We start from the raw sequence: 21,934 nt of genomic DNA, 5'->3' as shown, positions 1-21,934 counted from the left end.
ATACAGTTACATGCTGGCCTTCAGGAACCAGACTCGGCGATTCAGAGATCTCGCTCAGGCGAATCTGGAAGTGTGGTAGGAAGGAAGGATATCCCAGTGATGACACTGACCTCTCTTGGTAGTTGATGGAAATCCTATCATCTCGCGAAGGTTGTTTTGCCTCATGTATTTATCTTTTTTCATTACACTTTGGATACTTGCGGGGTGTTTGTAATCTTGTGTGTTGTGATAACTTGGTTTCTGCTCCCTTTTCCGAGACCACCAGATTCTTTTGTAGTTGTGAATCTGGAAGCCAGCCAGGAAGAGATGAAGCGGTGGTACGATCAGAATGCCACTCTGATTGAGCTTCAGCCTGGACAGAAAGTTTGGGTCATGGCCCCTGTAGAGCCTTGTTCGCTCCAGGACAGGTGGACGGGTCCATTTGAGGTTTTGGAGTGCAAGAGTGATGTCTCCTACCTGGTGAACTTGCGGTCTCCCAGGAACCCTTTGCGGGTCCTACATGTTAACCGTCTGAAGCCCAACCTAGAAAGGTCTGAAGTGGGCATGCTCCTAGCGACGGATGATAAAATTGAGGAGTAGACCGAGCCTCTTCCTGACCTCCTCTCTGCAACAGAGCAAGATTGGTCAGTGTATGGTGTCAGTCTCTCTGCCACGCTGACCCCTGATCAGCAGCAAGATTGTCGCCAACTGTTTGGACAATTGTCTGATCTATTTACCTTGATCCCTGGTATCACAGAGTGGTGCGTCCATGATGTGGACACTGGGGACAGTCCTCCTGTGAAGCACAAGGCTTACAGAGTGACTGACAAGATCAGGGCTTACATCAAGGAGGAAGTCTCCAAGATGTTTGCTTTAGGGGGGATTGAGTCCTCAAACAGTCCTTGGGCCAGCCCAGTGGTTTTGGTCACAAAGGCTGCAGCGCCTGGTGCCACACCCAAACTCTGATTCTGTGTGGACTACCGAGGACTGACGCGCACCCCATCCCCAGAGCTGATGAGCTTATTAATCGGTTAGGGGCTGCACAGTACCTCAGCATGTTTGATTTGACGTCTGGGTACTGGCAATTCGCCTTGACTGATGGGGCCAAAGAGAGGTCAGCATTCTCCACACCAGATGGGCAGTACCAATTCAGGGTTATGCCCTTTGTGATGAAGAATGCCCCTGCCACCTTTTAGAGGTTGGTCAACCAGGTGTTGGCTGGACTGGAGGATTTCCGTGCCACCTACCTAGTTGACATTGCAGTTTTCAGAGCCAGTTAGGAAGAACATCTGCGCAACCTCTGGGAAGTGTTAATGGCACTGCAAAAGGCAGGCCTCACGATCAAGGCGAGTAAGTACCAGATCGGGCAGGGTTCCATGGTGTACTTAGGTCACCAGGTAGGAAGCGGCCAGGTGCCGCCCCTACAACTGAAGATTGATACCATCTTGGCATGGGAACCCCCAAGACTCAGGCACAGGTGAGAGCCTTTTTAGGACTCACGGGATACTACAGGACATTTGGCAAGGGGTATGGCAACATTGTTGCACCCTTGACTGGGCTGAATTCCAGGAAGCAGATCAAGAAAGTGATCTGGACTGACACCTGTCAGAAGGCTTTTGACGTCCTGAAGACTACCATGTGCACAGCACCCGTGCTTCAGGCGCCCAACTTCTCAAAATAATTAATTGTTCAGACGCTTCAGAGCATTGTGTGGGGGCTGTTCTTTCACAGATTAATGAAGAGGGCCTAGACCAACCTGTAGCCTTCTTCAGTAGGAGGTTACTTCCACGGGAACAGAGGTGGAGTGCAATTGAGCGTGAGGCATTTGCTGGGGTCTGGGCACTGAAGAAGTTGAGACCATACTTGTTTGGGACTCACTTCCTGGTTCAGACTGACCACAGGCCCCTCAGATGGCTATTGCAGATGAGGGGTGAGAACCCAAAGTTGTTGAGCTGGGCCATTTCCCTACAGGGCATGGACTTTACACTGGAACACCGCCCTGGTACAGAACACGCCAAGACTGATGGTCTGTCCATATTTTTCCACCTTAATGAAGAGAACTCCCAAGGGGAAGGGTAGTTCTCCCCACATTTCAGCTGGAGGGGACAGGTGTTAGACCTGACATCATTGGCTTGAGTCTCCCTTCCATTTTGTCTGATTGCCTCCTCTGCTTTTTATATGTTTTGCTGGTTATATGCTTTGGGCACTGTGCCACTGCTGTTTAGTGCCACAGTGCAAGTGCTCCCTATGTTAAAATTGGTGTATTGATTAGTAACTCCATGATTGGGATATTTGATTTACTTGTCAGACCCTAGTACAGTACACCATGTGTGCCCAGGTATGGTAAATCAAATGCTGCTGGTGGGCTTTCAGCACTGGTTGTGCCACCCACAGAAGCAGCTTGTAAAGTATGTCTCGGGCCTGCCGTTGCAAGGCCTGTGTGCAGTCTGTGACTGCCATGTTGACTTTGCAAGTGCACCCACTTGCCAGTCCCTGAACCTTCCCTTTTCTTCATATCAGACACCCCTAAGGAAGGCCCAAGGGCAGGGTGCATTGTAAGTATAAGATAGGACATGTCCTGGTGTGTGTAGCATTTCCTAATATTGAATTACAGCCATTTTCGTGTTTCACTATTGCAAGGCTACCTGTTCTCATAGGCCAGAATGGCCAGTTAGATTATTACATTTTATAATCCTAACTGACTCAGGGAACATGGTAGAAATTCGAGTTTAGTATTCCTGAACTCAGAATGATAAAATACATGTTTTAGTAAAGTTGGTTTTAAATTCTGTGTTTGAAAATACCACTTTTAGAAAGTAGGTATTTTCTTGTCTAACTATCCAAGCCTGCCTCTGCTAGGTTGTGTATTCCTTGTCTGGAGTTTGAGTGAAGGGGATTGGGGATTCCAGGAGACAGAATGAGTCAGCCCAGTGGTGAATAGGATAAACAAACAGTGGTCCAAGACCTCTTATTTTTGAACATGAAAAATCACAATTTTATAAATCAGAAGGCGTAGGTTATTTTTAACCGCCCAACTCAATTAATGAAAGAAGAGAGAGACTAGGCAACAGCAACAGACTCAAGATATATACACAATACTTTAATCTATTGTTTGAATCTATTATCACAATTTTTTTGAAGCAAAAGCACAATTCACAGCGTTATGTACTCTTTTTTATAAGCATTGTCCCGTATTAAGAACGTGCAGTAAAGCAAATAAAGGGTGTCAAAGGAAAGTGAACGTGATGAGGTGAACAGAAAAGAATCACAAAGATTTAAGAAATTATACTTCAAGCAATTCAAACTAGACACCAGCCAGAAAGGGCCGGAACCATATAACCTGGTCACTTCAATTAATCAGCATAGTTTCCTTAATTACTACTAAACAACAGATGGCAAAAATTGTCTGCACTATATCTACAAGGGTGGTACAATCCGTGATCCAGGTTAGATAATGAAATGTCGACGTTTCGACTCGACTAGCGGCCAAGCGGTCATTTTATTCCTGGGCCATGCGAGTCTTCATCAGGACAGGTGGGGACGGGACAATAGGGATCCCATAGGTGATCCTGTGAAAGGTATATAAAAAACCCATTAGGGTTTGGGCTGTTGCCTAGTTGCTTAAAAAGGGCAAAATTCCAAAGATGCTTACCCTCCTGGGAGATAATGGTCAAGTTTCCACTCCTCATACACTCAGTCCTAAAGTTTCCAGCAGAATTATCCAGGTGGTCTGGAAAATCAAAATGGAGCCTATTTTTAAAAAACTAATGCAGACCTAGTTTGCAAAACAGGCGGGAGAAGATATAGTTAAATGATTTACCTTTATATTCTTCTTGGGTTTTTTTAGCCGATGGGTAATCGTGTGACACTATTTTCCTATTTACAGTCCCAATCTTAAATATTGGGTAGAGTCAAAAGCAGGCGCCTCCTCATGAATTAATCAATTGCCTGTAACAAACAAAACCAAGTAGTAAAGGAGGCATCCGTGAGTGATGACGGTATGCAAACAAACATAAATGCAAGGAGAATCCATTACCTGAAACACTGTGTTGTCTCGGGTAGAGGGGTAGCTAGAATCGATGTCGGTCAAAACGGGCCTCTGAAAAGAGAACCTCGTGTTAGTTTCCCGATTTTTGACCAAAACTGAAATGGGTGATCGTAGTGCGTGTAGCACGAGACACGGACAAGCTTACCAAAGTTTAAGTCCGTAGTCATCAAGGGAGAGGCAGCGTCTGTCACAGGGCTCGTCGGAATTGCTCGGCGAGTGGAGCAGAGCGTTGCTAAGCAACCTAGTTACATGCCGATTGCCTCATGGAAAGCGGAGACGGACTAACCCGTTTCTCATAAAAAGCTCATTGTATTATCGGTCATTTAACCTAATTAAGCTACATATCGCGCGTGACGACATTTATCCAGTACTATATTTTAAAGTAGTGACCTTGGGCACGATTATTAAAAAGATTATAAAATATGCAGTGCACACAAGATAATTGCATATTATGCGTAATCCACTACTGCCTACATGATTACCCAGTCGGATGTCTATAATCCCTTGATAAACCTCATCATAACAGTGATTATTTCAGTCTTGGAAGGAACCGTGTCGGCCATCTTGGGTTGGGACGGCCGGTTAACAATTCCCAATGCCCAACAGGATTTCCATAGGGTGGCTTAATTAAAACAAACATTGTTATAGACAGGCAATACAATTGTAATATTTACAGCATATTTACAACATATTTACACCATAGAATGGACAGACAAACAAGAAACTACGTGTTTCATATAACCAAAGGTGTGGTATATATTTACAAGGACAGACAAACAGTACCATAATTCAGTATATTCTTATAGTCAATTATACAATGATAGTGAGACCAAACTCAGAGAATAGCCACTTGTCTATTGATCTCCTCTAACTCGTTGAGCCCCTTATGTGCCGTGTTTAGAAGGTATATCCACCAGCACTCCCTTCTGCTTAGGATGCTCTGTAGTTCACCTCCTCGTGGGTTTACATGTACCTTTTCCACGACCCACCATCTGATACTATCAGGTGGGTGTTGGAATGTCGTGAAATGTTGCACCAGTGGAGCTCCCACTGTTTTACAGCGTATCCGACTGACATGTTGGAGAATCCTGCACTTGACTCGCTGTATGGTCTGTCCCACATACATGAAACCGCAGGGGCACAGAATCGCATAAATTACCCCTGTGGTATTACAGTTGCTATGTGTTTGCAGTGTATGTGTCTGATCATTATGCGAAAAGGTCGTGCATTACCTTTTTGAATATTTAAGATTGGGACTGTAAATAGGAAAATAGTGTCACACGATTACCCATCGGCTAAAAAAACCCAAGAAGAATATAAAGGTAAATCATTTAACTATATCTTCTCCCGCCTGTTTTGCAAACTAGGTCTGCATTAGTTTTTTAAAAATAGGCTCCATTTTGATTTTCCAGACCACCTGGATAATTCTGCTGGAAACTTTAGGACTGAGTGTATGAGGAGTGGAAACTTGACCATTATCTCCCAGGAGGGTAAGCATCTTTGGAATTTTGCCCTTTTTAAGCAACTAGGCAACAGCCCAAACCCTAATGGGTTTTTTATATACCTTTCACAGGATCACCTATGGGATCCCTATTGTCCCGTCCCCACCTGTCCTGATGAAGACTCGCATGGCCCAGGAATAAAATGACCGCTTGGCCGCTAGTCGAGTCGAAACGTCGACATTTCATTATCTAACCTGGATCACGGATTGTACCACCCTTGTAGATATAGTGCAGACAATTTTTGCCATCTGTTGTCTAGTAGTAATTAAGGAAACTATGCTGATTAATTGAAGTGACCAGGTTATATGGTTCCGGCCCTTTCTGGCTGGTGTCTAGTTTGAATTGCTTGAAGTATAATTTCTTAAATCTTTGTGATTCTTTTCTGTTCACCTCATCACGTTCACTTTCCTTTGACACCCTTTATTTGCTTTACTGCACGTTCTTAATACGGGACAATGCTTATAAAAAAGAGTACATAACACTGTGAATTGTGCTTTTGCTTCAAAAAAATTGTGATAATAGATTCAAACAATAGATTAAAGTATTGTGTATATATCTTGAGTCTGTTGCTGTTGCCTAGTCTCTCTCTTCTTTCATTAATTGAGTTGGGCGGTTAAAAATAACCTACGCCTTCTGATTTATAAAATTGTGATTTTTCATGTTCAAAAATAAGAGGTCTTGGACCACTGTTTGTTTATACTATACGTAACCCAGGTCCAGTACCGTTGTGGGTCACCCCATTTCTTTAACAGTGGTGAATAGGGAGATCTGCATCTAGATTTGATGGAGGAGTTGCACCTGGGACCTGAATAGGGCCGGGCCTTCCCTCCACATTGCTTGCTCCACCCCCTGGGGTGCGCTGATGTCTCTGACCTGCACTGTGAAAGAAGAGAAGGAATCATGTCAACAAAGTGCTCCAGGGCTGAGCTTTCCCTCCACAATGCTGGCTCCACCTCGTGTGGGGCGTCTGATGTTTAGGCCCTGCACTGTGAAAAGAAAGAAGGAGTCATGTAAACAGAGTTCTCCAGAACTGGTTTGTACTAGGCAAAGGCCCCTCTGCCTTCAGAGAACAAAGAGAAAAGCAGTATAAATATTGGGACCCAGACCCAAGAACTTTAGATCACTTCTGGGAACAAGATGAACCGTTTGCCAAGGAGAAGAACCAAGGAAGCTGCAGGAGTTTTGGACTGCCCCTCTACCAGTGTGCTATTTCATGGGTTGGCCTGCGTTGGTTTCTTTATTACCAAGGAAAGGAGAAGGAACTTTTAAATAACTTTTATCATCTTGCAGAATATTACTCCAAGGGCTTGAACTTGTACTTGCCTCCTGCTGAAGTCTCAGGGATAAAAGACTTCACCACCTTCTCCTCTCTGAATTCCCTTGCTGGAAATTCTATCTGCAGAAGCCTGCGTGTCGCTGGGAGCTGGAAGCGCAACCCAAAAAGAAGAAGCGCGTCTCCGCCGCAGCTGTAGTCGTCACATCGCCGGAGAAGAGTGTTGCCGCCGCATCTCCCAGGAAGTGTGTCTTCATCGAAGCTGGCTGCTGTTGCATCACCGGAGAAGCATGACGCCATCGAGAGGGTCGCCATCGCATCACTGTGTAAACGTGTTGCAGAGCCTGTCGCAGCTCCAAAGTACAGAGTAGTCGCAAGGCTGCCAGGGCGTGCACGCATCATCTTCGCATTGGCGCATCAAGGGCGACATCTTCTCGCATCGCACCAGAATTGTTGCATTGCATCGAGGCGCCATCTTGCGCATCGCAACAGGGCCGCAGGCCAAGAAACCTACGCATCACCCCCTCACCGGTAAGGATCACAACGCATCCCCTACTCTGCGCAAGCATTGAGGCGTGACGCATTATCTCCCCTGGAGCACGGAAGCAACGCCTCTCCCTCTGCAAGCCTTTTGTTTGTTTTGCAGTACGCATCCAGGCACTTTTGTGAGAAGTGTGTGCATTTATCACCAATTTGAACTAAGCAACTTCTACCATGTTTAAGGCAGTCTTAAGTACAGTATTGTGGATTTTTGTCATTTGTGGTCTTGTGTTAAGTCTATATAAAGAATACTTCTTTGTATAAAAACTGTGTGGTGTCCATCTGTAGTGTTTTCACTTTATTACTGTTTATATTCACAAATGCTTAACACACTGCCTCTCAGATAAGCCTGTCTGCGCGTGCTAAGCTACCAAGCGGGTGAACAGGGGTTATCCAGTAGTGTAATCCCCTTATCCTGACTTAGAAGCAAGGGTCCCTATTCGGACAAAGGTGTATACCATTGCCAACTAGAGACCCCAGATCTAACAAAGTACAACATCAACACAACTTTTGCTTTGGGAAAAATAAAAATTCTGAACATATTCAAGCATATGTTCGAACACATTCAAGCAATCAAAAACTGGGACTTCTGATATACTACCCACTGTAACAAGCAACAAACTCGTGTTGAAGATCAAATGAACCGTTATGTAGTTGATAGAATAGCAAGAAAAACAAATAGAGAGGAGGTGATCATGTGAGAAAATGATGTCAACTAGAATCCAAATATACTATTAGTTGTGAAACAGTGATACCCAAAGGATTCTACTTGGATTAAGAGCTTCATGTACATTTGGAGCGATTAAACACATATATACTGTTTCTTTGACCTCAAAATTGTTTATTGCTTACAAACTTTGTTATTTATGGTTTGTTTTGAATTTTTGATGTTGTTCAGATAGAGGGAGGTGATTGCCTTAACCATGACAGTCCCCTTGGGTGTCCCGTCCATCATCCCTTCCTTCGGAGCAGATATGATGTCATGTTTTCCCCAGCACAAGCAGACATTTTGGGGGTTGCCTAGCTGGGATGGTGGAGAAAGCTAGCGGATCAGAGTCTGGGGCATCAATACATTATCTGATTCACCATGTGTGTAATGTTCATTCATTTATATCTATGCTAGATTTACTCCATTAAATCTATTGTGATTTTGATTGATAGCATACCACTCATTCATAAAGCGCATTCATGTTTCAAATATAATTCTGCTCTTATTATTGTCTGTAATTTTTTCAGTTTTCTTTCAGATTTTCTGTACTCATAATAGATCTAATCCCCTTGTTGCTAAAAGGATTATCACTTTTTTCTAACAGCAAATGTACTGATAATTTCTATTAATATCGCTATTAAACAAAGACACTGGAGGCATCAGCATACCTTCTCTACACTGGGCACCCAGGATATTGAACAGGGAGGTGGCTGGCACAGGCAGTAGCAGAAATTATTTATAGAATTGATAGTACAGGGTGCAGCACATAAACACCAAGGGGGAACTAATGGTCTGCTCTGAGCATAAGAGGTGGGTTGCTGCTCCGAAACGTAAAAGTTTGCTCATGTGCTGGGTCTGTTCTCTGTGGTGTGGCGCGAGACACTTTGTAAACATTGAGCTGCTTTTTTAAAAAGATAATTAATGTGTCATAGGCTTGCAACACATGATGTGCTGCGATGGGAAACAGTAGGCAGGCGGGGCTGCAAGAGTCTCCAGGGTGTTCTCAATAAGTTCATACATGGCAGGTTAGAGAGAAAGTAAACAGCCCTCTTGTCTGCAGTACAGTGCACCACTTCCTTTCATTACACCCACAAGCAGTGCTGGGACCATTTAAAAGGAGGCAAGAGGGCATGGCAGCTACATCTGAGAAGGTGTGATGGAAGATGCCTATACTGGTTCCCTTTTTAGCATTATTTATGAAATACTGGCCGCCAGAGGGCTTTAATTTTGTGTAGGATCAACACCCTGATGTCTATTTGATGCTTTTGGTGCTCATAGACTATAGAAGGATATCAAAAAGAGAGTAAGATGTGAGCACACTTACCTTCCTGAATAAATATTTACAACATCGAAAAGCTAGCACGCTACCATACTTATTTATTAGTCTGCTTGATGAGACAAAATGCCTATAGGTTTAGCAAAATACCCCTCACCCACCAAACTTGTTGGTGGCATGCTTCATCATTGGGGTCCCACCCGAGAGAGACATCTTGTGCATCAAGGTTGTGCTTCAATGCCCGAGTGGGCTAAAGAACGGTGATGGATTAAACCCAGATCTGTTAACTGGGTGTGAGGGTTTGATTGGATCAGATGCTCCGTCCATCACCACCCCCTTTTGTACCGCTTTGTTCGCCATAAGTTGGCAGGGTATGCTCAGACGTGAGTCCCTTGCTCACTTTGCCACTGGATTCAAGCAAGCCTGGCTGAAGACGGCTGTAATGCCAGAAACCGGTCCTAGGAAGCTTATTTCCGGTCCAGGGAAGGCATGGCTTAGCAGTTCGGGCTGAACTGTTCCCATGAGGCACAGGGTCAGACTGATTTGCATATGGCCATGTCTGAACTGGGGTGGCAAAGTGGGCTAAAGAACGGTGATGGATTAAACCCAGATCTGTTGACTGGGTGTGAGTGTTTGATTGGTTCAGATGCTCCGTCCATCACCACCCCCTGTTGTACCTCAAAGCCCGATTATAGCAGAGCTAGTTTTTTTGTGTTTTTTGTTTCTCAAAAGAGGATATAGGTGAATTTAAAATGGTCTTCAGGTACCAACCAATGTTGTCTATTTTAATAGTGGTAACCTTGGTCAAGGATTAAAAGTAGTGGTGGATGTATTGCGGTAAACCAATAAACTCTCACATCCTCAGAGTAGGTCGACATGTTTAAGCAGCCGAAAAGAGTCAGTATGGCTTTCTTCAGGACCAGATTTGCGTGCACGCCAAGGCATATAACAATATCACAGTTCCTAAATAACAGTTTTATCTGTGTTTTACTCCATTTCAGTCTTTATTCCTCTGTAATTTCTTACAACAGGGAGGTTCCGTGGGGGTGAGCCCTGTAGTCATACATTCGTCACATGTGATCGCCCGTCTGAGTACCTACTTTACAGCCTACGTATGTCCTTACATTGTTGGTGGAGTAAAGTGGGTTGGAGTAGCATAGAGGAGTTGCATGGAATGCAGTAAGATGTCCTATAGTGTAGTGGGGTGTAGTGGTGTGCTATAGAGTGGAGTGGAGTGGTGTGGCGCAGAGTGTCGTAGAGTACTTGGGGTATCATAGAGTGGAGTGCTGTGTCATTGAGGGGACTGTAGTAGCATGCAGTAGAGTGGCGGGGAGTGGAGGGGCATACAGTGGAGTAGAGTGGAGTGGCATACAGTGGACTGGAGTGTCCTAGTGCTGTTGTAAAATGTCTTAGAGTGTTGTTGAGTAGAATGTCGTAGGGTGGCATATGAGTGGAGTACATTGTCAGAGTGGAGTGTTGTCGACTGTAGGAGTGTCATACAAGAGTGTTGTGGAGTGGCATAGAGTTTAGTACAGTGTTTTAGAGTGGAGTAGATTGTTATAGAGTGTGGTACAGTTGAGTGGCACTGAGTGTTGTAGAGTGGAGAGGCATAGCGTGGTGTAAAGTGTAATAGTGTTGAGTAAATTGGAGCAGTGTGTCACAGTAAGGTGGAGTAAATTGGCGTGGAGTGGCTTAGAGGAAATTGCATGGAGTGTCGTAGACTGAAATACAGTGTCATAGAGTTCCAAAGTGTAGTACAGTATTGTAGAGTGTGTAAAGTGTCATACAGTGGAGGGTCATGAAGTAGAGTGTGGTACAGTGGAGTAGAATGAAGTAGCATAGAGTATTGTAGATTAGAGTGGTGTCATACAGTGTTGTGTAGTGCAAAACACCATACTATTGGTTAATGTGCTAGCCCTTATAAAATTAAAAGCCAGCCATATTATTTAGAACACACTTTGGCTGTGTTTTGGGTTTCTATGTCAGATATAAGGTATTACAATGGTAGAATGCTCTAAAAAGACATAATGCAGAAATAACGGTTGATGGACAGAATGCAGACTCCAGTGGTGTGGAGAGCATGGGACTCACGTCTGAGCATACCCATCCCACTCTCCCATGCTCTCCACACCACAGGAGTCAAGCTATCCTGGCTGAAGACGGCTGATAGCCAGAAAACGGTCCTAGGATGCTTGATTCCGGTCCAGTAAAGACATGGCTTGGCAGTTCTGGCTGGACTGTTCCCATGAGGCACAGGGTCAAGGCTGATTTGCATATGGCCATGTCTGAACTGGGGTGGTGTGGAGTGCAAAAACACGATGGATTTAGGCCCAGATCTCAGTACTGGGGTGAATGTATGACATTGTTCTGCATTCTGTCCATCAACTGTTGTTTTTGCACTAAAAAGACATAAGGCACTTTATCAAAGTCTTAATATTTTTAGCGTTTTATATATTATAAAAACATATTAACGAGTATCATGATACTATCTAGGAAGTACTGCAGTACCTAAGAGGATTCCCAAAATAATAATTTATACCAACATACACTTAACAATACACCACTCCATTCTACACTATGACACGCCACTGCACTCTATGACCATGTCTTGTTCTTCTGTAAATGGGCGATGATTCCACTGTGTTCCCATTCATCCTCGCTCTAACCACTGGTTTGGTATACAATAGTTTAACCCAGTGGAGGAATGTCTGGGGTGATCCCATTCTAGGCAATATTGTATACTTAAACCTCCACTCCACTGAGTCAAACGCTTTTGTTGAGTCTAATAGCGCAGCCGGTAAGTCTGGGTCAAGCTGATGAAATAGGGCAAATAGGGTACATACGTTATGGGTTGTTGATCTTGTGGGTATAAATTCCGATTGATTTGGCAAGACCAGATGCTGCATTAGAGATGCATTCTAGTCAACAGTATCTTTGCCAGTATTTTGGCATCAATATTGAAAAGCCACATCGGCCTATATGATTCGCAAAGTTCCAAACTTTTATCCAGTTTGAGTATAGTGATTAATAATGCCTCTCGGAGCTATGGGGAAGCAGGACCTGCTTATACACTTCCTTATACATTTCAAATAATTGTGGCACAAACAGCTCCTCAAATTCCTGATACAAATTCTCCGGTGAACCCTTCTGTACCAGGGACTTTGCCCTTAGGCAGGTTTCTTATAGCGTCTTTGATCTCTTCTTCTGTAAAAGGCTGTATAAAACATACCTGTTGCCCATCCAAGAGCCAGGCCATAGCAATATCTTGCAAATAGTCCTCTGTCTCTCCCTCTGTGGCTTGCAGGCGTGTAAAATATGGTTGTGCGTAATAATAATCTGTAAAGGTTTTGAGTATTGCCGGGGTATCCTGCCATGTTTTGCCGTGCTCATCAATTATTTGCACTATTTGTGTGGGCACTCGTGTGGTTTGCAAAGTCTGCGCCAGTGTGCACCCCAGTCTACCACCTTCCCCATACTGTTGTGGCATTGTCTGCATGTGAGAAAGCAGAGCTCTCGGTCCGCCATCTCCTGATAATCCGACATCTTTGTGTGAATCTTAGCTAGCAGTTCTACCACTAGTGTCTGTGCATGCTCTTTCTCTAGTTCTTGGATGTCTCTTTCAAGTATGCGCAATTGCTGGCATATATTTTTCAGGACCACCTGCCCCTTTACCAATACAGATTCCCCTGAGAGTCGCCTTAAAGGTTTTCCACAGTGTTTGCGTGCTTGACACTGAGCCTGAGTTGTGTTTGAAGAATTCTACAATGGCCTTCGTTCTTTCGTCTGGTCGAATGTGTGGGCAATGGGAGTTCTAAGCATACCGGGGCATGGTCTGAAAGTATCTTCGTTATATGCTCTATTGTTATCATCCAGGTGCTCACTTCTTTAGGTTCCCGGCCAGAAGTCTATTAGAGGCCAGGAGTTATGTGTGAGAGAGGTATACGTGCCCTCCCTTTTTATTCGGATGCCTTATTCTCCACAAGCCCACCAGCCCTTGCTCCACCATGCCCACCCTTAGCTCTTTTGCAGCCTGTTTATCATATCTGGTGGTCTATGTGCCTCTCTCCAGTACTGGGTTCATGCATGTTTTAAAGTCTCCTCCCCATATGATCGCCGTTGGTGCCAGTTCATGAAGTTGCACCCAAATTTGTGCAAAGAAACCCTGATCACCAATATTTGGGGCATATTGACCAGTATCAGGGTTGTACCACTAACGTCTCCCTGGAAAATTCTACTCTTGTGTGTCCGTTTTGGCATACTGCAATGCAAATGGAGTCCCCATCTTCACCAATAGAAGCACCCCGCTTGCATAAGAGAAGTGAGAGGAAGCGATGCGTGTCGTTGCCCATCTAGCTCCAATGCTCATCTCAGATTGCTTGGTGAAATGTGTCTCTTGAAGCAATGCTACCTGCACATTATGCCTGTCTAGGTATGCTAGCACGTGTCTAGTTTTCCGATGCTTGTTCAGACCCTTTACATTTCATATCATTAGCGTCTTTGATCTATGCACCTGTGTAATCTCTCTGCCTACAAGTCATTTAGTGTATCTGGATCTGTGTCTCACATGCGGTTGCATTTCTCATTATGGGAACAAAAGTGCGCCAATTGTTGTGTCCTACTTTCAACCAATCCCCTGCACCCTCCTCTCACCTACTTCGATGCCCCAATCGCGTCAAAGACATAACTCCCTACTGCATGCCCTCCCATTAACACCACCCTCCTTCAAACAACCCCACATTAACATCTATGTTGTGGTACACACTCGTGGGCATGAGCTGCCCACCAAACCCCTCTGCACAGTTTGCACAGCTTGCAGAGAGGGCTGCACTAACTCATCGTGCACATTTAGGCATCTCTAGTGTTCAGGGTGATGTCACTTCTTTTCCACCCTTTCCCCTTGTTCTCGGTTTGCTTTATTATATATTTCTTTCTGAGAACAGTCGTGCCATCTTATAGTCATTTTGTACATTTCTTACAGTGATTCAATATACCGTTCCATTGACTCTCCATAGAGTGTTGTTGCTCAGGTATATACAGATTGTCTAGGCTGTTTCATTCATAGTCTGCTTGCGGTCCATAGATATTTTCAGACATGCAGGATATAACAAGGCATAGGGTATGTTAATCTCCAGTAGCTTCCTCTTTGCTGGGATACATTTTTTCCATGCTTTCTGGACCTGTGGCATGAAATCCGGGTACAGCGAGATCTCTGTCCCCTCATATCTGAATATCTTCAGCTCCCTGGAGCATCTTAGAGCTGAGTCTCGGTCTCTATAATTTAAAATTCTAGCTATTATAGGGTGCGATCTTGCTCCTGGTTGTGGGCGAGGGGCCAGGGATCTGTGGGCTGTTTCTACCACAAACAGTTCGGAAACGGTGTCTCTGCCTGTACCTCCACAAGTAATTGTTCGACAAATCTCTCCATATGACCAGTGTTGGTGTACTCTGCAACGCATATGATTCTGATGTTGTTTCTTCTTGATCGTGCCTCTAATTCTTCTGTTTTAGCTTGCAGCGCTGATATCGCCTTCTCCTGTTGTCTCTGGGAGTCCTCTATCTTGCCCTGGGTGTCTTCATTGTCCAATACTCTGAACTCCACCAGGTCCATTCTTTTGGCCTGTTTATCCTTTCTCTCAGATAGCCTATCAACTTTATATGTTAGCATGTCTAACTTACCATCTATCATGGTTAGGGTAGTCTTTATAGCAGATAATATCTGACGCAGGTCCCCCCCCCACCCCCCAGCGATGTCTCTGCAGTTTCCGCTTCATGCTCTGTTTTAGCTTGCTCATCCCTGCATGTGCTAAGAGTCCTATGTTGCTCAAATTGTAATGTAGGCTGTGTTTTATCTGTTTTCCCCATTTTGCCTCGCAGTTGTTCTAGTAGGGGGAGGTCCCTGTTCTGTATTGGGAGTTCACTGCAAGTGTCACACTAGTACCTCTTCTCTCCCTGTCACAGGGCTCAGTCTATTGCTCACTATAATCTGCAATCTCCACCACAAACTCTCTCAGCTTCTTTCCCACCGTGTCACACCTCTGAACTTAACTGATGACTTCGCTACATATGCGTCATGCCAGTGTTATGGGACCCAAAGAACTGCTTGTGTGTAGTACAGCACCTTCTGCGTACTTCTAGAGAGTGTCTTCTCCTACTCCCGGGCGTTTCCTGCTTAATTAAGCATTACTCGCTGCTTACAGAGAGCCGTCCTCCCCTTTGTGCTATACCCAATTCTCCGATTTGCTGTCAGGCCTCTATCAGTGTTGGTTTCGGGCAGTACACAGCAGGCGGCACGCTCCTACCAGGCCGCAGGTCTTTACAGCCTCTGCTCCAGCGTTGGGCCCTCCTCCAATGCAGCCTCATGACCTGCACCCGGTTGCCACTCAGATGTTCTCAGGCAGCCGGCTCCAATAGCTCAGCTGTCCCCAAGTGCTGCTCGCTTTTCCTGCTGTGTTGCGGGTGACGCTCACTGTTCACTGTTTTTGACCTCTCCTCTCTCATTCAGCCGGCCGAGCATGTCTTCTCTTTCCGGGTCACTGTGCAGGCTCTGACACACCACCTCACCGCTCGTTGTTACGGGCCGATTTCTTTGCCGCCTCTGCTGATGCTATTTTATCTATGCCAGTAGGCGCTTATCCAGCCATTTGAATTTTGTCAATGTGCAGGAATATTCAGGATATTTAGTGTGGCCGAAGGAGCTCTCCAAAGGCGCACCCATCTTCAATCCAGGCAAACTCCGCCCCCAGCAATGTGTTGTTTTATATGGGAAATGTTGAAGAAAATATGAATTTTTATTATGTTTATCATATGCCATGTATCATTACCATCACTTGAAGCTGAATGGCTTACAAAAGTCTGTCTATTTGGAGATCATTGTAGCTTGTAACTTTGCTCTTGATATCATGCTCAAACAGTTATTTTTAATGTACTGTTTGGCCTTTGTTTTGACTGATCTCTGCCACTGAAGATATACAGTGTTAGGTTGGTCAGTTAGGTTATTTAATGTATGTGTGCTAGCTCTGGTGGCAGTGCTGATTATAAACTTGTGTTTGCGTTGTCATGTGCATTACTAATTAAGCTCTGTCTCAGTTCACACATACTATTTCAGGTTTTAAGAACTTTTGTTCCACTCAAATGCATGCCACAAAATTGAATGATTCATACAAACTCTTTAGTTTTAGGTCTATGTTAATTTCCGTGAATGTAATGTCAACACACACCATGATATATGCGAGCCCGACCATGGCAATCCCAATAAATGTAATATTGATGCACGCAATAAAATGTGCTTGCATAACAATGTTGGTACTAGTAGAAATAATGTAAATGTATGCTATTATCTATGCATGCATAACAATGCCGATACCAGTAGAAACAATTTCAATGTATGTCATAATCTATGCATGCATAACAATGTCAATATCAGTAAGGACAATATTGATGTATGCTATGACAACTGTATGCACAATACTGAGGATGTTGGTAAAAATGATATCAATGCCTGCCATGTTAATTGTACACATTATAATGAACTCATATAATTGCTGTCGGATTCATCAAAGATGGGCCCCTTCTCCATCAACTCCAAGTCAGAGATACATCATCAGAGAGGCCCTGTGATCCAAACCCCGAGCCTACCCAATGACAGGTCATGGTGGGTTTACCCTTAGCCCACAGACAAACACGCACCTAAGGAAAACCCTGATCGATCCCACAGATAGGTGGTTACACGACAAACTGGCCTGAGGAAATTGGCCCTAATAAAACACGTTTGGCCAAATGCGCGTGTCCCCAAAATACCACAATGATAGATGCTACATAAAGCTAGGAACACTCGGCCAATCAGGACATAGCATACACACCACAAGTAGTCATCACACGCTCCCCACGCCGGACATCTGGACACATACACATCACACCCGCCCACACTAGCTCTCCCCGAGGTCGAGGGCCACCTATGTCCCCCTTATCTGATGTTTGTTCTTGTTGTCTATGACTAGGCCAAGAATGCCAGGTCAGTTTATTGTACCTTACGAATGGTATAAATGGTCTTCCAAAACTTCTGTACATTGAGAGACTTTCTTCAGACTGTCGATACTCTCACAGCCACTGCGTTTAATTAAATCAACTTGTTCCTGTTTAAACAAAAACCTCTTGTCTTTATTTTTTTAAGGTAAATTCATATCTGACCAACATCCATATTAATCTCTCTTTGAACTATGAGCATTTTGTTTGGTCAACACCATTACAAGGTTTTGAGTAGTAGTACTGTCAAGAATTTGTGTTCACAAATCCAACAATTTAGATTCTATGGTATGCAACATTCACAACTATAAAGAACGTAGCATCTCCCTTGTCTCAGGTTAAACTGCCCCCATAATATGCAGGCAAACCTATCTGAATGGGTGGAGAAACATTTTAACTTGCCTTACATCAAGTTTGGAACTTTCTTGTATAGAAGCTACTCATACATGAATTTAAAATCTTGTTAATTGTCTGGGTTTTCCAGGAGCTCCTCTAGCTTAAGGGTTTTGTTTCCAAGGCAGTGTTTAATCCCATACATTCTGCTACCAACGCACCACTTCTGGCTGACCAGCACCATTGTCCTTGTTCTCTTCCCATACAGAGCGCCCTTCCAGTTATCACTGACTACAAAGAAGTAGCTGCTGCTCTACGACAATGCAACTATGACCCCGACGAAGTAATTTCTGTCTTCCTAGCCATTTTTGGTGATAGTCTAGAGAATTCATTTCAAAGACCGCAACATTTTGAAGACCCACTTCTTCAACGGTAAGAAAGAAGACTTGGTTCAAATTTAAGTACTCAGTACTCCAGTCTCATTTAAAGCAGAAGTCAACTGAGACTGAAAAATGTAAACTAAGTGGAAAGGCTGTGGGTCCCATACCTTAGCTGCCATCCTTAAACCACCCCCACCACCTTCCCCTTCCTTCCTCACCCTTCCTGTAGCTGTGCTTTCTGCTTTCAGTTAAAGCAAACACACAGCACTGTACTGACTAGCTCTCAGAGAGTCCTTAGAGCCTGGCCTGGAAGGTCTTTATGACCTAGCAACAGTGGGTAACAAGTTGTGTTATCAGCTGTTGCTATGTTCTAGCAAATCAGATTTAGAATCTCGTTTGAATGATATAGGTTTCCTACAAAAGTAATGCATGACATCACAATAATAAACAGAAATGAGGGGTAGCATTAGAAAATAGTGTAGCATGGAAGGAGTAATGTATGAGTTGAATTTTCCTCCTACGAAAGCAGAGATACAAAAATACATACATTTTTAAAGACCCAAAGAGGACTGAGTAGGCAATAGTTAAGTCGGAGAACATTTGTTCAGACTATATGACAATATCGGGCAAAACATAGACAGGAAGGATAATCTCTGTTGTTCTTATCTGCCAGTATACATAATTTTATGTTGTGTTCTTTCTTAAGCAAAAACCATTTTGAGATTCTCTTTATATGTGTCCTCTAGTCTACATAGTTAGTATTGTAGGATATTGATAAGCCGGGGGGTAGTTTGTGCTTTTTTTCTATGTAGAACTCTGCAAATTTAGAAAAAAAGTCTGCGAAGTTCTGCAAGTGGCGGAGAGTGTAGTCCGAACTGCTGTTCACCCTAGTCTTCCTACCACTCGGGTAGAAATTCTACGCGGGTGGTGAAAAAACTCAGCTACACTACGCAAAGCGCAGTTTTCTGCAGTCCACGGGCTCCGCGGAGCGCAGTGTCCAAAAAATTCTACAAACTCTGCGAATGGAGCGGAATTCACCGCCCAGGCCTAGTTATTGATATTCGATGCAGGTACAACTTTAATTTATGTCGCAAAATGATTATGAAAGAAAATTGTTCTTACATAATGTCCTCAAATATCACTATTACTAATAATAAATGGGGGCGTGGCCTAGAAGCTCAAGAAGATGGCCACGCTCCAGTAGCAGATGGAGTAATCCTCCTCTATCCGCACCCATTCCACCACGTCAGCGGGCAGTACTTGGGGGGCCGGTGTAGATGGCCACTTAAAGACAGCAGGGGGCACCGGAGTGGTGGCAGCACGAGGGGGGAAGGCCATGAGCCCCATACAGTGGGGCAGAGCTAGCCGGCCTGCATAGAATGTGGTGTCCTTGATGTGGCCCTGGGTGATGGCGAGCCTTTGTCATATGCCGGTGGAGACGGCTAGGTGCTATGAGAAGCTGCGCAGCCCGGGCTGGTGCCACACAGGTCCTTTGCAACTGCTGACCCTGAATTGCAGAGAGGCGCAAACTGCCTTGGATGACACGTTTTGATACTGCCTGGGCCAGCCACCCATGTGTGTAAGACTAATGCAGCAAAAGTTCGAACGCATAAAGCACAGGAAAGACATACCCGAAAAGTACAAGGGCCGACAGGCCAGCTGAAGCATCAATACACACTGTGATGGCTGCCATACATTGATTGCACATCCCCGCTGGCCTATCGTACTCGGATGCGTGCCATATTCGGCGGGTTCAGAGGGTAAGATGGGTCGTCCCCCTGATGCAGACTGTAGAAGGCGACTGTGTTATCATAAATTTTAGGTATTCCAATATTGTCCAAATTCTATTGCCTTAATGTATGCAATTGGGTGTCCCAGGTCCTAAAATCTCTCTCCTCCCATTGGGTTTCTTCTATCACTACTTAAGGCATAGGTGTACGCAGGTCCAACAATTTTGCTTATTGCGATTTGCAGGTTCCAGTGTTGGTGGAAATGTCCTCCTCTCGAATATGTGTGTCCCAACAGAAATGTCCTCTTCCCTTTCTCAGTTTGACTGAACCCTGTAGTAAATCCTACAACCTTACCACCTGTTGTGCACCACAAGAATGGATCACAACCTGTAGATTGTATTACAGCAAGAAAATCTCTAAGTAAACGATCTTTGCCAATGGCAGATTTTGAGACATGCTCCCTACATATTAGTGCTTGTATTATAGGTGATTTGAGCGCAAGGATTGAATTGATTGAATTGGCACCTATTGAATTAGTCAGTTGCCCATGGATGAATTATACAGATATCAGTACCCAACCTCACAACCTCACAGACAACTATTCTGAGCTGGAATATTGCAGGCATTAGGGGCAAGTTAGGTAACCCCGATTGGGGTCAATTAATTGATAGCCATAACATTTTCTATTGCAGGGGACATAGGCAGTTGAGCAAGTAAACAGGGTTAGGTTTAAGAGTTACAGTGTGCCTGCTATTAAATCGGTTTCCGAGTGCCCTTCAGGCGGGTTGCTTATATCTGTGCGCACCACCTTATTCTGTCCTATAACTGAATTTAAATCGGGTTCCCCTGACACTCAAGAGCACATTTTTTATCCTACCCAAAGTCCAAACTGCTCCTGTTGATGAACATATACAACAGGAGCTGTGGTCAAAATCCCTGATTGTTGGACAAAATATTGGTAGCCCACTCAGAGTCCTACCATTTTCTTGGGGCAGGCGATTTCAATCCCTCCTTTGAACTGTATGCTACAGCTCAAGATTGATCGAGCACTGAGGATTCAATAGGGGGATCCCCGATTTTACCTCCCCAGTGAGAAGAAACCGTTCTAGGGCAGCCATTCAGGTGGTAGAACTCACTCTGTCGCCTGACCTGTGTGTCCGAAATTGCTGCTCACCCTCAGATAAAATTCCTGCTCCTACCTTTAGAATAGGGTTGTATGGTAGTTCCCTTGACTACATCCTCCTGGATGTGAGACTCCGGAGCCAAATGGGTGTCATGTTGGTGTTGGAGCAAGATTAGAGCAACCACAATCCCTTAATACTCAAACTATAACAGTCAACTTTATTGTCTTTCGCTCCTGAAGTGGAAGGACCCTTGAACCAGCTTGTAGTCTAGAACATCATTTCATCACCCACTCCTGAGGCGGAAGCCGGGAGCTGGCGATACGATTTCCTTTGCTTCAACACTGTTTTTAATATTGCTGTTTGTTGTCACTTATACTTCGTGATTTTAAAATTTGACTGGGAAAAGATTACTTACAGCCCTCATCCCTCATTTGGGGCAGCAGCCCATCGCATATAACAGCGCACAGCCGACTTGAACGCTGTAGCGCTTATTGTTTACTTGGAGCAGCCGCCATCACAGGCGTGCGCGCTGACCACGCCCCCTCGAGGCCACGCCCCCACCTAGCCTACAAATACGCTGATAACTAGCGTCATCTTAGATTTCATCACCCACTCCTGAGGCGGAAGCCGGGAGCTGGCAGTACGATTTCCTTTGCTTCAACACTGTTTTTAATATTGCTGTTTGTTGTCACTTATACTTCGTGATTTTAAAATTTGACTGGGAAAAGATTACTTACAGCCCTCATCCCTCATTTGGGGCAGCAGCCCATCGCATATAACAGCGCACAGCCCCCTCGAGGCCACACCCCCCTCAGGTAGATATGTGCATGCACAGGAAGCGCAGCAGACGAGCGCAGCGGGAGCGCTGTTTGCGCGCCGAAGGCGCGCCTAAGGTAAGCCCGTCTGCGCCCGTCCGTGCCAAGTCCGCGACAGGTGCAGGCAACTCTGCCCTTACCCCCACCCTAGTACGATACCAGCCCAACGACCTCCGCCGTCTACGCTGGAAAAATAACTGCAC

General features: G+C 44.7%; 1 protein-coding gene across 1 annotated transcript in view; it reads left to right on the top strand.

The window, feature by feature from the left end:
* LOC147659411 (uncharacterized) overlaps window positions 1–21,934 on the top strand; it is a 186,541-nt gene that overhangs the window by 74,997 nt on the left and 89,610 nt on the right. The window contains exon 7 of the mRNA XM_086951763.1: window positions 17,951–18,114. Within this exon, the coding sequence (XP_086807889.1) occupies window positions 17,951–18,114 (164 nt within the window). The remainder of the gene's footprint in view (window positions 1–17,950; window positions 18,115–21,934) is intronic.

Source organism: Lissotriton vulgaris, unplaced genomic scaffold, assembly GCF_964263255.1.
Source record: "Lissotriton vulgaris unplaced genomic scaffold, aLisVul1.2 SCAFFOLD_3625, whole genome shotgun sequence".
In the NCBI taxonomy this organism is placed as follows: Eukaryota; Metazoa; Chordata; class Amphibia; order Caudata; family Salamandridae; genus Lissotriton; species Lissotriton vulgaris.
The sequence above is the reverse complement of the archived record's forward strand: the minus strand, read 5'-3'. Positions and strand labels throughout refer to the sequence as shown.